The sequence below is a fragment of the Gracilinanus agilis genome, chromosome 5 (assembly GCF_016433145.1).
Source record: "Gracilinanus agilis isolate LMUSP501 chromosome 5, AgileGrace, whole genome shotgun sequence".
Classification (NCBI taxonomy): Eukaryota; Metazoa; Chordata; class Mammalia; order Didelphimorphia; family Didelphidae; genus Gracilinanus; species Gracilinanus agilis.
In genome coordinates this window covers 101810660-101827596 of record NC_058134.1, presented here as the reverse complement: position 1 = coordinate 101827596, position 16937 = coordinate 101810660, and the positions used below count along the sequence as shown (strand labels likewise).

The window sequence follows — 16937 nt, the reverse complement described above, 5'->3', positions numbered from 1 at the left end:
TATATATATCTTTCTCTCTCTCTCTCTTTCTCTTTCTGTTCTCTCTGTCTCTCTGTCTCTCTCTGTCTCTGTCTCTCTCTGTCCCACTCTTTATCTCTGTTTCTATTCTCTCTGTCTCTCTCTCTGTATCTCTCTCTGTCTCTCTGTCTTTCTCTGTCTCTGTCTCTGTTTCTCACTCTGTGTCTCTGTCTCTCTTTCTCTCTCACACACTCAAGACTAAAAATGCAGCTTTATTTGAATAAATGTGCATTAGATTTCTGCCCTTGTTCTCTTCAGTGCCATTTCTATCTCGTCTATGAATATATTCAAGTTAGTGTGGTACCTTGATGTTGTTAAAAATCTATAAAATATTTGCAGATCTTTTACATTTTTCTTCTTTTTATTTTCTGCCTTCTATTTCTATAAATATTCCCAGAAGGCTTTTGCTAGGTTAGATCTCTTGAAAAATTCCATTTCAACTATTTATATTCTATAATATTTCTGGCTCTTTTATAGGATAATAATACTAATAACATGTCATCCTTCTATGTAAGATTATACAATTGAAATCATATTCTAATTGGTGTTTCCATTGGCTGTCATTCCATACCCCACCTCCATTTTTTGAGTAAAACACCCAGGCTCTACTTTGATCTTGTTATGGCAATATCAGTTAAATGGACTAATTTATAGTTTGTGTCTATTTCTTTTTTCTTTTTTTGCCTATTTTTATCATCAATAATCTTATTTTCATTGCATGATAATTTCACACTAATTTTTATATTTGCTCTAATAAGTCAGTGGCCAGATAATATATATGCAGCTCACTAAGAAATGATTCCCATAACAAAAACAACTTAATAGCTGACTTTTAATATAGAAGCAATTTCATTTTTATGTGTTTTTCAATACTCACTATATCCAGTGTACTCCAAATCTTTCTTAAATAAAGTATTTATAGAATCATACATCTATACTGGAAGTGATCTTAGAAGTCACCTAGTTCAATCATCTCATTTTACATATGATGAAACTAAGGCCAATGAAGATTAAGTACATCCATGATATATGTGTGAAACTTGAGTAAGTCTTAGGGTTTACTCATTCCTTATTCCTGCAATTATTTTTTAACTAACACATTTCTTTCTAACCTGAGTTATTTATATCAATACACTGAAGTTACCAAGTTTAAACTATATGTTGACTTTATTTTAAAAGTCTAAAACTTCTAGATTTTTCCAGAATTTGTTTTGTCTGTTCATCATCTGTAACAGATGTTGCCTTATAAACTGTAATTATTTACAATGTGGCCTTTTTACTAATGCTTATTATTAGCACTGTACTACAAGATTGAACACATATCCCCTGAATTCTATTTCTGGTTGCCTTTGGATACATTATAAAAACAACAAAATAAAAAAAAAATACAAAAACCCTACCACACCTGCTCCTTTATTTCACTTTCTAAGGAGAATCTGCAGTCTATCCTTCCATATAAGCAACAACATTTTTGCTTCTATATGTTTTAGCTATAAGAATGGAATGGAGAAATTGATATGAGTCAATTCTTCTAATTGCACATCTACTTTACTTGTTCTCTGAATGAGGCCTTAAATTTTAAGTAGTTTCAGTTAAATTAAATTCACATGAAGAAAGAAATCTCTCTGAATCTTAGTATTTTCTCTCTTTTTTTCTGCTAATGTCCCTTAAAAGTAGAAAGGAGTTACATGGAACTGAGGACCATTTTATAGTTTTTCTTTATTTCATGAATTCAGTATCAAATTACTAAATTTTCCATATTTAGCCAGATCAATACCCTGAAAGTAGATTCAATGTTGTCAAAGAAGCAAACATTGTATTCCTTGCAAAATAGCACCTCTTGAACATCCTATTTTAATTCCTCATTTTGTACTGTATTAACCATTGATTTTGTAATGAAGATATATGTCAACATTTTGGTAAGGGGATCTTAAACACCTAGAAAGCCACACATTAAATTACTTATTTGAGTTACAAAATAAAATTTGTCAACCCAAAATTCTAACATTTCATATTTTGAAGTAGTATACCCCAATATTTGCTGAGCTGTTCTGTCTTAAGGCTCCACCAAACATTCTATGAATGTGAATGTTTCTCCCTAAGTCATGATTAATAATACTTTTTTATTTACATAACATTTTACACTTTTTGAATCAATTTCACAAAAATCATTGCCGGGGATTTTTTAACAGTCTTATAAGTTAGTCAGTACAGATATAATTTCCTTTGATTTTTAAAGAAGGCAAAATATTCACAAAAATTAAGTGACCTCGCAAAGTCATAGAATCATAGATTTAAAAAAGGAGGGATTCATATTTCCCAGTATTAGCAAGCATCCAAACCAGAGCTGGAGATTAAGTCTTCTGATTGCCTCCTACGACACACTACTTTATTAATAAAAGTTATTAAAGTTTATACCTGTAAAGAACATTAAAAATTATATCCTACTCAATTTAAAAAAAGAAAAAGAAATAGAGTTGTGAAATAACTTCTTAAAGGTAACACAACTAGCTAATAATATTTATGGGGATATAATATCCATCTGCTTTTCCAAAGAAGTTATGGGAAAAATTATACCAAGAGTTATAGTGATCCAAAGATTATAAATCTGTAGAAAAAAATATCTATCAAAATAATAATTATTATTTTCAAATGCTAGTTTTTTTTCAAATTTATGTTATTTTTAAATAAAATTGCATATGCAACTTGCTTTACACATCTTACATGCTATATAAAATCTAATTATCACTGTTATTATTATACCATTATGTATAGGACAATTATATTACCATTCACTTTTGAGGAAGTGGGAAAGAAGAGCAGAGACATAGAAGGGAGGCCAGTTTCAGTTTGCTCTTTCCATTTATACTCTAATAGCTTCAATTCCATATAATATCATGGTCTTCTCCAAACATGCCTGTTAATTTCTATTCTTCCCCTCTTTTTCTTCTCTCTCTATAAATTGTGTGGAGTAATGGAAAGGACACTATCTCTGGAATCAAATGACCCAGATTCAAATCCTAACTCCAGTTCTTACTGTTTGTATGACCTTAGACAACTCGCTGTAATACACATCACTTAATCCCTCTTAGTCTCAGTTTAACTGTAAAATAAAATAAATGGTCTGGATAAGATGGCTTTCAAGATCCCTTCTAGTCTCTTTTTTTAACTCAATCATAAATCTCTTATTTTCACTCTGCTATTTTTTCCCCATGAATATTGATGTATGATAATAGCCAATGAGTATAATGGTGTATAATATATCATTACATAATTTATCATTATGGGGGTCATACTCCAATGAGACATCTGTGCTAGGGGGATAAACCAGGTTGACAATAATCAACAAGCCTCAAACTTTTCAGTGAATTAGGGAGATGTCTGCCTCAGTTATGGGAAGATTTCCCCTGGGGGAACAATTTGTTGAAACTGTCATGAAGGCAGCAGAAGTGGGAGCTATAGAGCACTTGGAGCTTGATCAGACATTGAAGAAGTCAAAGTCATCTACTGCATCCAGAGCCAACATCAATTGCCTTGACCTGGACTTTGATGACCCTAGGAAGAGAGAGTGAGACATTCAACTTTGTACAGTTCCGCCTTTCTTAAATCCAATTTATGTGTGAGTCAAAAGACATCATCAGTGATATCTTTTGGTCCCCTTCAAGTCAACAACCAATCATTACATATAAAATTTCTTTGCTTTACCAATGTCATTTTTCTCTCTAAACTCCATTCATCTGAGCTTATTGAAACTAATTAAGCACTTAAAAATACTGTGACGCTCAATAGTGTTAAATAATTTGTTCATGGTTCCCCCGAGATTCAATGGTCTTTCCTTATGTTTAAAATATAAAGCTCTGACATTTGAAAGTTTCTTAATTTTGACTTTTATTTTTTAAAATTCTAATAGAAATGAGAGAAAAATGGATGACCAGAATAAGAATTAGCTTTAAATTAAATCCTTATATCATATTCTTTGCCTTCTTAAGAAATAGGAGAGAGGTTATAAGGGAGGAGACAATTTGAAAGAAAGTAAAAAAAAAATCAAACAAAAAAGAACAAAAAAAAAGACCTGAACTTCAAAATGTATTAACATTCGTAAGCTTGTTTTATATGTTTTATTATTATTCTTAGAAATTAGAAATGAGAATGTTCGACTCCCTTTATCCTTTCATTCTTTTCTATAACAAAGCAAATGGTAGAAAGTAAAAATGTAAAATCTGTTCCTTTTCCCCACATAATGAATTTAGGTTCACATAGACACAATAAAGTTATAGGCCCTAACAATAAATAACCTCAGGGTATCCAGGACTAAATCAGTCTTTGTTTAAATCTAAATGTTAAGAGTATAGGAGAACACCTTGTCAATTCAGGGACATAATATGAATATCAATTTGCCTTGTTACATTTTTCAAAGCAGAGCTAAAAGTAATTTCTAACTTTAGAACAGTATATCTGAGATGATTCTTTACTCTGCAAAGTCCATAAGTCAAATTGCCATCATTACATTTTTGTTAATATTTATTTTTTATTTTTTAAAATGACACATGTAACATAGTAGTAATTTAATAAATACAATTATAATATGCAATATAATACATATAAATATGTAATGAATTTTAATAAATATGCTTATGCCATAGAAAAAAAATTCTCACATTAGCTATGTCCAAATATCTACCATTGTTATTTTTTAACCAATAGCACTACTCAATTTTTGTGATGCAATATAGAATTGCAAAGGTCCTTTAGTTTGGCCCCTTCCTTTTTCAAGTGAAATAAATGAAGCCCAGAAATATGGCTTGCCTACAATTGACACTGGTGTTAGATACAGGGGTAGGATAGTATGCCTCTCCTTCAAACAAATGAAACTTGGGAGGTTGTCTAATCTGCCATACAATGTGACCAAATAGAGTTTATGAAAGCAACAGAAGGCTCAATGGAATGTTTCACATCTCTGCAAGGTTATTCCTTCTACCTTCTCTTTTCAATTAAAACTATAAAGCAACAACAAAAACAGAAAAACACCATTCAGTTATATGAAACTGGTAGGGACTTAATTCCTTTCAAAAGTAGATTACTCTTAGTAATTTTCCTTGAGGGAAGATTTGTTTTAATATACAAAGACCTTCCTAGAAAATGAAAGTGGGATGTTTTGACAATTTTTTTTAGGATAAAGACAATTTGTCCACATTTTATTCTATGGCTAACCTATGTATTTCACTGGCTAATGTGCTACTGGTACAATTTTTAAATTGTATTTATATTGGATTCTGCACATCTTCATTTTTCTCAAAGATAACCTTTGGAGGTCTGCCATTTTCTGGGAAGCCAAGTTCCAACAGTAGAAAGAATTTTAAGGGATGCATGGAAAGCATTAACTACAATGGAAACAATATTACTGATCTTGCAAAGAGGAAGAAATTAGAGCCTTCCAGTGTGGTAAGTGTTTTCCATTAAATGAACTGTTGATAAATGAAAGCTGTTTGCCTGCTTGTATTTATAATTTATCATGCATGGAAGCAGGTATGGTTGGTAATATGGGGCTGAAAAACTGGGATAAGGAAAATAAAAACAATTCACATTTATGAAAAAAAACCTTTAAGCTTTTTGATGTCTTCCATGCAACAAACATAGGAAGTAGGTTGATACTATAGTATTATCACAGATCACTGTTTTTAAGGGTTGCAAGGGACCTTTGAGAAAATCAGCACAGCCTATTTGTGAAAAAGAAAGCTTTCTAACTACAACATATACAACAGGTGGTCACTTTAGGCTCTAGTTGAAGATTCCTAATGAATTCCAAGATCTACTACTCCTGAAACAATCCATATTACTTTGGGATCATAAAATGGTTCTTAGACTCCTGATATGTCTCAGCTCTAAGTGACTGTAGACAAATTGGACTAAAGACACATTAGTGGATGTCATTAATGTGGGACACAAACAAGTAGTATTTTCAAATGCTACCACAAAGAATAAAATATATCAAAGTGAGGGGATCACTTGGACCTTATATTCCATGGTCACCTAGACTAGTTGCAATTCTATAAATAGGGGTAATTTTGGAAATGCATTTTAGGTGACATTACACTTAATATGTTTAATATTATATATGATAAAAAGTTAAAAGTAAGATACAGTTCACTTATTTTCCTATTCTCTAAGGGAAGAAGAAAAGTTTAAGTAGGAAAACAAAACAATTTAAATTTAAAAAGAGAACTATTGAAAAATATCATTTATGCCTGGGTTGAATGTGGCATCACCAGGATAAGCTTCCTCAACAAAACAATTTAGAAACTTGGGAGCAAATGCCTGTACCATTTCCCTATCCCTGGCTTTGGTGAGAATCCTCTAGACTAGGAACAGACTTTAATCAAAAATGAACTCTTTTAATCTCTGAAGTATATCAGAAGTTTAAGTCTCAGCACAGCTAGGTAAATGGGATAGGGTAGAATTAAAATATTTTTGAAATTTGATGATGTGTGCATTTGTGCTTCTAAGAGAAGCACACATCATCAAATTTCAAAAAAATTCTGATAAAGTTATTTAAATGTAAGATGGTTTATATGATGACAGTGGATAGATTAGGTAATTTTGAATCAGGAAGCTCTGAGTTGTAATCAGACTTCCTAGCTGCATCACCCTGGGCAAGACACAATCCCTCTCCATTTCAGTTTCCTCATCTGTTAAATGGGGATACAAATAATACCCAACTCACAGGATTATTTTGACAATTAAATGAGAAACATGTAAAATACATTGTAAAGAATGAATTGCTATAAAATTCTAGCTATGAATATAATTATTAATAAAGAAGCTTATTTTTAGTCCTGGGGGTCTAAAATGAAAGTGTGGGCAATCCATTTCAGTCCCTCACTTAGATAAGAATAAAGTGTTCAGTCTTTTAACATAATATATTAAACACCTGTTTTGTCCTTAGTACTATGCTAACCACTAAGAAAAAAGTGACAAATGAAACTGTTTCTATCATCAGTTATTGCCTAAAATTTTCTTAACATGGGAGCTAGTTTCTGTGCCTCACACTTTGGTTTCAAAATATTATTTCTCTCATGTTTCATTGAATTTTCTGGACAAAATCATTCTATAAACATTCATTAAACATCTTCATTTCCCTCTGATTGGTTCCTGAAACTCTTCCACCTGATTTACAGATTCATTTATAGTGTGAATTCCATACAAAAGAACCCACAAAACACGTGATGTTTCTGTATGTCTCAGTGTAAGGAAAATAAAAGGAAGTGAAGATACTCTTTAATTATATCCCTTTAAAAATATATGTAATGTAAATATGTAGAGGTGAGAGTGTGCACACACACACAAAATGTACATTCTCAGTAGTAGAATGAAATTCAGAGACAGAATTTAAATCCATTCTGAAAGCTCTAGGCAAAACAAAGAGAAGTGGGGATTATATAGAAAGAACCTCTAGACGAGCAAATATTTGTGCATGAGACTTGCTTTTCAAAGATGCCAGAGGCTGACATTTCAGTGAAAGATTGACACACAAAACGCATAGCCACTTTTCCTCATTACATCCAGGCTGCAGAGTTTGCCACTGATCACTCAAGAGAAACCTTTTACTTTGCCATAGAGACCGTTCTTGTGACTCAAATATATGGCCAGGTCTAGGAGCCCACTTAATACGCAAAGACAGTCCCTTTCATTACTAAAAGGAAATATTTAAAATAATCATCTGTGATGTTTTAAAGGAAATTTAATTTAAATATTAATTCAAAGAGATACAGAGCCTTAGATATAATTGTTAATGTGCTAAAGTTTTATACAGATGTGGAAGAACCATGATATTTTAGGGCATGTAAGTGTTTGGAGGGAAAAACAAATCTGAGGAACAGTATAAAAATGGCATTCTTACAGATGGTTTTTACACATGAAAAATGAATTGGGAGCCAAGGCAGTTTATCCAAATAATTTCAGAAAAGATAGTGCTTTTTCCTCAACTTACCAGAATCTTTTATGGCAAAATTCATTGGTTAATTAAACTCTTTTAGGATTTTTTGTGTAGACCCTGAATTTGTGAATTATTGTCAGGCTATCTAAACATAATCCCATTTTCTAAGCCATATACATTAGCCTGATAAATTACCAGGGCATCACACATACAGCCTTTGCATAGATGGGAACAGTGCTAAAATGTTCCTCCTTGAAAAGCAAGATTTAGGATAAAACTAAACTATCTAATAACCTTATTTATACTGGATTATTTATCAAGATTCCAAAAAGATCAATGTCATCAAAATCTTAATGATGAATTCTTATACTTTCAGCAAATTCAGTTATAGGAAGTTGGATATGTCCAGGGACAGTCAAATGAGAAAAAAGATATCTCATCTCCCCAGAGAGTTTGGTCCATGCCCAAATGGTATAGTGACTGGTCATCAATTCCTCAAAACCAGGGAGAAAGTGGGAGACAGAAATGAGAAAAACTAGACCATGGGAGAAGGTACCATGATAATGGAACCCATTGTGAAGAAATGGCCTAAGGCAGGGTGAGGAAATAGACTGTGACAAACAGTGATATTAAAACAGATGACCATACAAGAAACAGCTGTCTCCACTGATGGGTCAGTGAACTGGAGCAATGCTCCAGTATCCCTACCCTAGTTAAAGCTCTTATTGCTATAACATTCTCTCCTATGAATTAGTCTTAGTACATGAACCACAAACATAATGTTATAGAATGAAATTTTAGCATAATTGAATCTGATTATATTTCAACCCATCAAGCATTTGAATAATTCTCTCACTGATCCTTTAGTAATCTGAGTGGGTTAATAAATGTCCCTGAGGATCTATTTACTGCAGTTAAAAAATTATTTTAAAAAATCTTATTGGAGGGGCAGCTGGGTAGCTCAGTGGAGTGAGAGTCAGGCCTAGAGACAGGAGGTCCTAGGTTCAAACCCGGCCTCAGCCACTTCCCAGCTGTGTGACCCTGGGCAAGTCACTTGACCCCCATTGCCCACCCTTACCAATCTTCCACCTATGAGACAATACACCGAAGTAAAAGGGTTTTAAAAAAATCTTATTGGTTTGTGGTCAATTAGAGTGAGATTTATGGGATTATTTTTTTAGAATAATCACTTATAGTTTTATGAATTTTAAAAAATTATTAAAAACAAGAGGGTCAATAAAAATAGAACAATGAAACAGTGATCCCCCAATTTTGGGGGAGGGGAGAGGTGCAATATTAATAAGGTCAAAGGAAGAGCTCATACATCTTGGTTCTGAAAGTGAAACACGAACTTTTGCTCTAAAATGTCAGGTTTCCACACAGTGAAACAAACGTGCTATTCTTTCTATTCATCAGAGAGAGAAGAGTGATTTATTAATGAGCATATCTGTTATAATCCAGCTAATGTTCAATAGAGGGCAATGACACCCATCTCTCCACCCTGAGTTTATGAATCATACTGTCACTAAGGCTAGATTTATTGAGAATTAGAAATGAGGATTCCAGAAGCATATCTGATATCTTCCCTCTAACACAATGGCAGCTGTACACACACACACACACGTCCTTGTGCGCAGATCACATTTGTCACACTAATGCATCACACATTGTCATCTCTCCTTGTTCCACAAATAACACAACCACGTTGTACACCGTGCTTTGATAGCCTTCTAAAGGTGATACGGATGGCACAGGATGTGGATTCATGAAGAAACTTTCAGCAGTCCATCTTCTTGCCATGGTCCCGTGCACAAAAGTGGGTGTTTGGAATACATTCAAGTTTGGTTTGAAACTTGGGGAACCACAACTATAACACTTGTTTGTGAAATTGCCTGGTTATGTTCAATAGGTATATGAGGGGTTTTGTTTGTTTGTTTTTTAGGGAAATTTAAGTTTTTCTTGTGTGGAGCCACATACAGTCCCTGTGTTCTTCAATGCCACAAGTTACCTGGAGGTACTTGGCCGCCCCAACCAAGACCTATTTTCAGTGAGTTTCCAGTTCAGGACGTGGAATCCCAATGGCCTCCTGCTCTTTAGCAATTTTGCTGATGGTTTAGGGAATGTGGAGATTGACCTCACAGAGAGCAAAGTTGGTGTCCGTATCAACATTACGTTAAACAAAAAGAATCAAATCGACATTTCCTCAGGTCAGTGAAAACATATTTGTCATTGAAACTGTCCATGTTAAGTCCATAGAAGTATTTCTGGTGGTCACTGTTGCTCCAAGTATAATTTTGAATTATTGGAGGGTGTTGAGAAAACTCTTTCTACTGAAAAGAAAGCTGAATGAACAAGGTAAACTTGGAAAAATTGCTCTTGGTATTTATTGTTATCATTTCTCTATCTCTGTATTTTTTCTAGCCAAGTAAATATTTTATAATAAGTATGGATATTAATCTCAAATAAGATAAAAAGATGTTGAACCACTCTTCATATAAAATTGACTCTTCATCTTGCACATGATTTATTTCCAACTCTTAAAAACAGGATCTTATTTGAATTAAGAAATAAAAATGTATTTATAATATATTGATTACTATATTAATGTAGATGTGCATGCATATACATATAGATGTGTGTATATATACACGTATGCATACATATATGTATATGTGAAATTCCATGTTCTCATAGTAATATTCTATGGTCAGTTCTTCTTTTGCTGTTTTTTTTTTTCATTTTTCCAGCTTCTTTTTTGATTTTTAACTTAATGCTGTGTTCTGCTCCTAAGCTGAAAGGGGTTTTGAGGTTCAGGGCTTTCTCACTGCTATTTCTTGGAGCTAGCTCTGGAGGATCTGTAAGTTTTTAGTTCTTTCAAAGTACCATGATGTAAGGAGAAATGTGATTACTACTCTTCTAGTCTGTGCTCTGATTTGAGAAACCACAAGCATTCTTTTCCACTTTGGGATTGTGATTGGAGTCCATGTTCCTGCTGGTAGTCCTCCCGTCCTTGGGACAGCAACCCAGAACTGTGTATAGGCAACACGACAGTCAGCAAAGAGTGCCATGTAATCTCTTCCTAATCAGTTGTCTAACCCACTTATTTTCCTTGCACTGAGAGTTCCTTAAGCTGCTAGTGATTCAGTAGCCCACAAAAGTCTTCTGCTGACTTGCTGTGGTCTATATGTGTTGGCATGGCTGGTGGCTGGACTATACTCTACCCCTCAATAAGACAGACCTTTCCTACTGACCATTTAACTCATCTAACAAAGAATAAAGATTGTTTCGCCTCATGCTATTTTTTGGTTCTACTGCTTCAGAATTTGTTTTGAGGTGTTATTTTAACATTGTTTGGAGGAGAATTAGGACAAACTGAGGCAAGTCCCTGCCTTCGCTTCATCATCTTCAATAAAGTTGTTCTTAAAAGAAACAATAAATGGTCTGAGGTGATATTCTTATCTTCACTGAAGAGAATTAAAAAGGAAATTAGTTTCAAGTATAACAAGAGATTTTTGTGTAGGAACAAGGAAGGTTTAAGAAAGGTATTACATTTTTTAATCCTGAAATTGGTTATTGATCTTCCTCTAGACTTGTTTCCAGGAAACAGTCATTTGATTTCAATGGTTTTGAGTGAAGACCAGTTTAGAAATGAAAGGCTTGACCAGATGATTTTATTGATGTTGCCTCTAGATTTCTGATTCTCTCATTCTAGTTTATGCTAATGGGAAGATTCTTTGTTGCATTAGGGTTTTGAAGAAGGGAGTATAACTTTTTTAGTTTATATAAAACTATTACAGATAGTAATATTCTTAGCTTTATGAAGAATTGTCACTAGAAAAACCAAATCATTGTCAATATATGAAAAAGGATTATCTCATTTCTTTAACACTAAAATAAATATAATAAAAATTATAGGCATAAATTTTTATGTTAAATATGAAATCTGGAGAAATTTTGTCTCTGTGTGTATGTGAAATCTCTGAGCGTAATTTGAAAGATCAGAATGATGACTGAACTGCAGGATGAAAATTATCCAGAATGAAAATTTACGTTATGTAAATAAGAAGTCCATTTTTACTGCTCTGTCTGTTCCTTAAATATGACTATTAATAATTGTCCAGGGAAGGACACATATCTATAAGGGTTAAAAGAAATGAAAGAAATTATAAAGTAACTATCATTCATTTTATTTCTCTAATACATGTATTATGAATTATTTTTATATTATTAGTTGTGTGTCATATTCCCCAAAAGATTATAAAGTACATGATGGCAGATGGTGACACATCTAAATTTCTTATTTCCTCCTTCACATAACACTGTGTTCTACAAATAGTTAGCATTCTATATGCATTTTCAAAATTGAATCGAACCACTCATTTGTGATTTTAAAAAGCCTTTCCAGCAAATTAAAATATGGTTACATCCTTAATTCTCCCACCCACAGAAGGTACTCCTAAGATGTTTTTTTTTCAAAATTTTCCAGCCTCTGAAATTTTGCATTCTGAACTTCTTTCTTACCTTATCTCTTTCTAAATTTCCCATAACCTCACTCATCCTAAACTTACTCTTTGTGTTCATCTTGATCTCTGGTTCCTATTCACCTTATCTATTATCCATTTTCTAGCTTACTTCATGTCTTTCATAAATCATAACCTTATGCTCAGCCATTTCAGTGATATGTCACTTTGATCTTTGGCTTTTCTTTCCCTGGTAATTATTTAACCTGGAGTCTCCATTCACCTTCTCCACTCATTGTTGAAAGAAGTTCTGAAACCTTAATGACTAGGTCCTATACAAATTTATTCTCTATAACCTCATTTAAGATGTCACTGATTCACAGTCATAATTTGATTCATTTATTAATTCCCCATAAAATTCTATACAAAACTTGTTTAAAATCTTCTCAGCTCTCCTCAAATTCCCCAACTGCATTTTTCACTGTCTCAACAAATGACCTTGTCTCCTATTTTATTTGAGAAGACTTAATCATTCTCCCAGGAGTTATACCAACTCCTCTTATCCATATTACAAACAGCTTTTTATTTCTTCCATTTTCTTTTGCATCCTGGAATGAAGTTGCCAATCTTCTTGTCAAAGCTAATCCTTCTATTTCTGCCCAAGCTTCTATTCCCTCTTGTCACCTTTTATTTGTCCACCTTAGTCTCTCTGTCTATCTCCATATGCTGAAATTTATGCGTAGGCATCACAATTTCATTCTTTGGATGATCTTAAGACTATCATTAACCATGTAATCCTTTCAGTCAATGAGCAACAATTATGGAACTGACCATAATGAGGTATATAGCACCAGATGGTGATTATGTTGAATCATCTTGAGAAATGATTACTATTTTTTAAAAAAATTATTAATTAACCTTTAAAATGTTTTATGTAAATTTGTAGCATTTATGCTTCTTGGATTCTTAAGGCTCAAAACTTGGCTATGACTTTTGGAAAACCTTATATAAGTACATCAAAGTGAACTACCTAACATCTAGCTCAAAACTCTCCAACAAAAAATAGTATGATAAATTTTGTTAAATAATACGTTGAAATTAAAATATAGCATTCTTCTAGCATCCCCCTGACATATCTATCTAGCAATCTGTGGAAAATACAAATAACTTTAAGGACAAAAAACTGTCCTTTCAGAATCAGAATGGTAGAACCTAAGGCAATTCAGGTGATAGATGCAGACGCTATATTTTTTCAGATATCCATGAATGATTGAAGGTATAAAATTCTGAGTTTCTCTTTCAAATTAAGTACCTGAGCATCCTCATATTCCTATCCAGAGAGATGGAGCATGATTCACCTGTCTAGGAAAAGGATGAAAAAAAAACTTGAAACAAAGATGGCACCAGTGGACCATCCCAAGAAAAATGGCTGGTGCCAAAGTGAAACCTCTTTCCTTAGCTTTAAGGAGGAAAGGATTATCAACCCCAAGACAGGTGTGGAAAACCACAGGAAGAAAAATGTCTTTGAAAACACAAGTGTTTTCTCAGAGCTGTCAAAGACTAAGGGAATAGCTTTGTCATGTGTTATCCACAGAGACTGTTAGAAATAGCAGAAGATAATAGTAATTCTATAGAGGTTCTGGGATGGTGGCTTATGTAACATAAAGATGATTTACTGTCAATCATCCATTTATTTATATCACCCAGCACAGAAAAATAAGTAATATAATTTCTTTTCCATAAAATCTATTTTCCTTTAAAACAATTCACAATCAATCCTTTTTTACTTTTTCCAGGTTCAGGTTTCTTTAAAGTTTGTATCCAGGAACTATTTTGTAACTATAACTTATTATTATTATTAGCATGAACGATTCTTGATTAAGCCATACTGAATATTTGTAATCACTGATTCCCTTTCTAATTGTTGAAAGGATCAACCTTTTACTTTCAAGAATTTTTCTAGGAATTAAAGTCAAATTTATCAAGCTTTAGTTTGAAGAGTTTATCATTTAATGGAAAAGGATTATTTTTCTAAGTCTGAGGTAATTCTCATGTTATAATTTTTCAGGACCTATTTTTCCATATTTTGGTTTAAAGCTATTTTCAAATTGTGGTTCTGAAGAAGACTTGTGAGAATCCATTGGAAAGGAAAGAGATCAAATCAGTTAACACTTCAATATATTAATTCAGACTATTCATTGGAAGGAGAAATCTTGAAGACAGACACATTTGGCAAAGACCATAATGTTGGGAAAGATTAAGATGGGGAGAGCAAAAGATAAGATGAATAGATAATGTCATGGAAGCAACCAATATGAACTTGGACAGACTTTGGGAGACAGTGGAAGACATAAGGGCTTGGTGTGCTATGGTAATGAAGAGTTGGCCATGACTGAAGAAATGAATGACAAAAGTTTAGAATTACCCCACTGTGATTTGATTCTGTTCCCTTCTGACAGAGGGATTTAACTGGCCTCTGATGCTGACTACTTATGTGAACTTTCAATATAAATTATGTATCTCTAGGCTCAGTTTCTACATATACAAAATGAGAAAGTTGGGATTTGTTTGCCTCTGAGGTTCCTTTCAAGTCTGGTTCTGAGTCTATGATCCATAAGGTAGTGGAATTTTTCTTTCCAAAAATATGCATCATAATGGTGAATTTCTTTATTTTAAAAGTCATTGTTTTTTTTTAAACCCTTAACTCCTGTGTATTGATGCTCATGGGTGGAAGAGCCGTAAGGGTGGGCAATGGGGGTTAAGTGACTTGCCCAGGGTCACACAGCTGGGAAGTGTCTGAGGCCAGATTTGAACCTAGGACCCCCCCATCTCTAGGCCTGGCTCTCAATCCACTGAGCTACCCAGCTTCCCCCAAAAGTCATTGTTTTTACAAATTACACATTTTACTTCTGTACATAGCACCACATCTTTGTTTGATTTGAAATAATCTGTTTTTCCATGTCAACAAAGAAATAACTCAAGGGTGATAGTGCTTGAGGTTATAAAGGAGCATTATTTGCCATCTATTGATTTAGAAATTCTTGACCTTATTGAGAAAAGATACTGTCACCTTTTACATATCTCAAAATAAGGAAGGGCAGTCAGCATTTGCTTCCTCTAACTTGTATTATTAACTTCGCTGTAGCTTTTGCACACGCCTCCTGATAACTAGGAAGAATGGCATGTCATTCTTTCTGAAGTTGGCATTATCTGTGGGAGAAGTCTTGCTGCTTGACTGAAAAAAAAATACTTCTATCTGCATCAAAGAGGTATAGAAAGTTGTCTCTGCTTTGGCAAAGTCCCGGTATTCAAGAACTTTGGAATCATCAGAGTAGTGTGAGTAAAAGCCAAGAGAATTCATCTCAAAAGAATAGAGTTCCCATCATCTGCTTAGAATTAAAATTAGGTTTTATCTATAATAATGAAAATAGTCACCACGTAGGTTAAAAGTGACTATTTATCCTAAAATAAATGAGTAAGATTCTCCTATTGTTGTGGTTTTATATCTTTTTTCCTCTTCTGTATAATTTCATGTATACACAGCCATGGGAACCCAGGCACTTATTTATGTATCCAATTGAGTTCAAATAAATTCAAAAGATATGAATCAATCCCCTTTTCTCTGAGAGTATGGAAGGTAAATCCATAGTTGGATTTAGTCAAGGATACACTCCTTTAAATCCTCCCTCAAGGGGCAGCTGGGTAGCTCAGGGATTGAGAGTCAGACCTAGAGATGGGAGGTCCTAGGTTCAAAGCCAACCTCAGACACTTCCCAACTGTGAGACCCTGGGCAAGTCACTTGACCCCCATTGCCCACCCTTACCACTCTTCCACCTAGGAGACAATACACAGAAGTTAAGGGTTTAAAAAAATTTAAAATTAAATCCTCCTTCAAATACTTAATAATAATTGTGTAATTCTTAACAAGTCACTTAATCTCTCTTAGACTTATTATTTTCATCCATAAGCAACATAGTAATTAACATTTAGGTAATGCTTTAAGAATTGCAAAGCACTGAAAATCTCCTTTAAGCCTCACAAAAACCCTGAAAGATGGGTGTAATTAATATCCTCATTTTGGAGAAGAGTAAATTGAGGCTGAGATTTAAGTGACTTGCCTGGGGACTAGCCATGACTAGTAAGTGGAAATAATTTGAACTCACATCTTTCTCACTCCAAGTCCAACAACCTACCTAGTTTAGCTAAGCACAGGACTTATTCCACAGTGTTGTATATGGCAATAAATAGTGAATGTCAAGTGTTCTGTGAGCCTTGACTTGTCATGAAATGACAGTTATTGTGATTATATGAAAAATCCCTATACTTACCACGGTATGAGTATGAGAAGTAGCTAACAAGAGAATAAGCTGAATTACCAAAACTGAGTCTTTAGGAGGCTTCCGGGTTAAGATGGCGGCAGAGTAAGAAGCAGCTCTTAACCTCTCCTGACCGAAACACACAAAACTCCTCAAGGGGACATAAAAACAAGTCCAGACGAACGGAGGAACCCCACAACAGGGCACAGC

The 16937-nt window shown here is 33.7% G+C and overlaps 1 protein-coding gene across 1 annotated transcript in view; it reads left to right on the top strand.

The window, feature by feature from the left end:
- Positions 1-16937, top strand: part of CNTNAP2 (contactin associated protein 2) — a 1887185-nt gene that overhangs the window by 447214 nt on the left and 1423034 nt on the right. Inside the window, exons 9-10 of the mRNA XM_044678981.1 lie at positions 5317-5460; positions 9894-10158. Of these exons, the coding sequence (XP_044534916.1) occupies positions 5317-5460; positions 9894-10158 (409 nt within the window). The remainder of the gene's footprint in view (positions 1-5316; positions 5461-9893; positions 10159-16937) is intronic.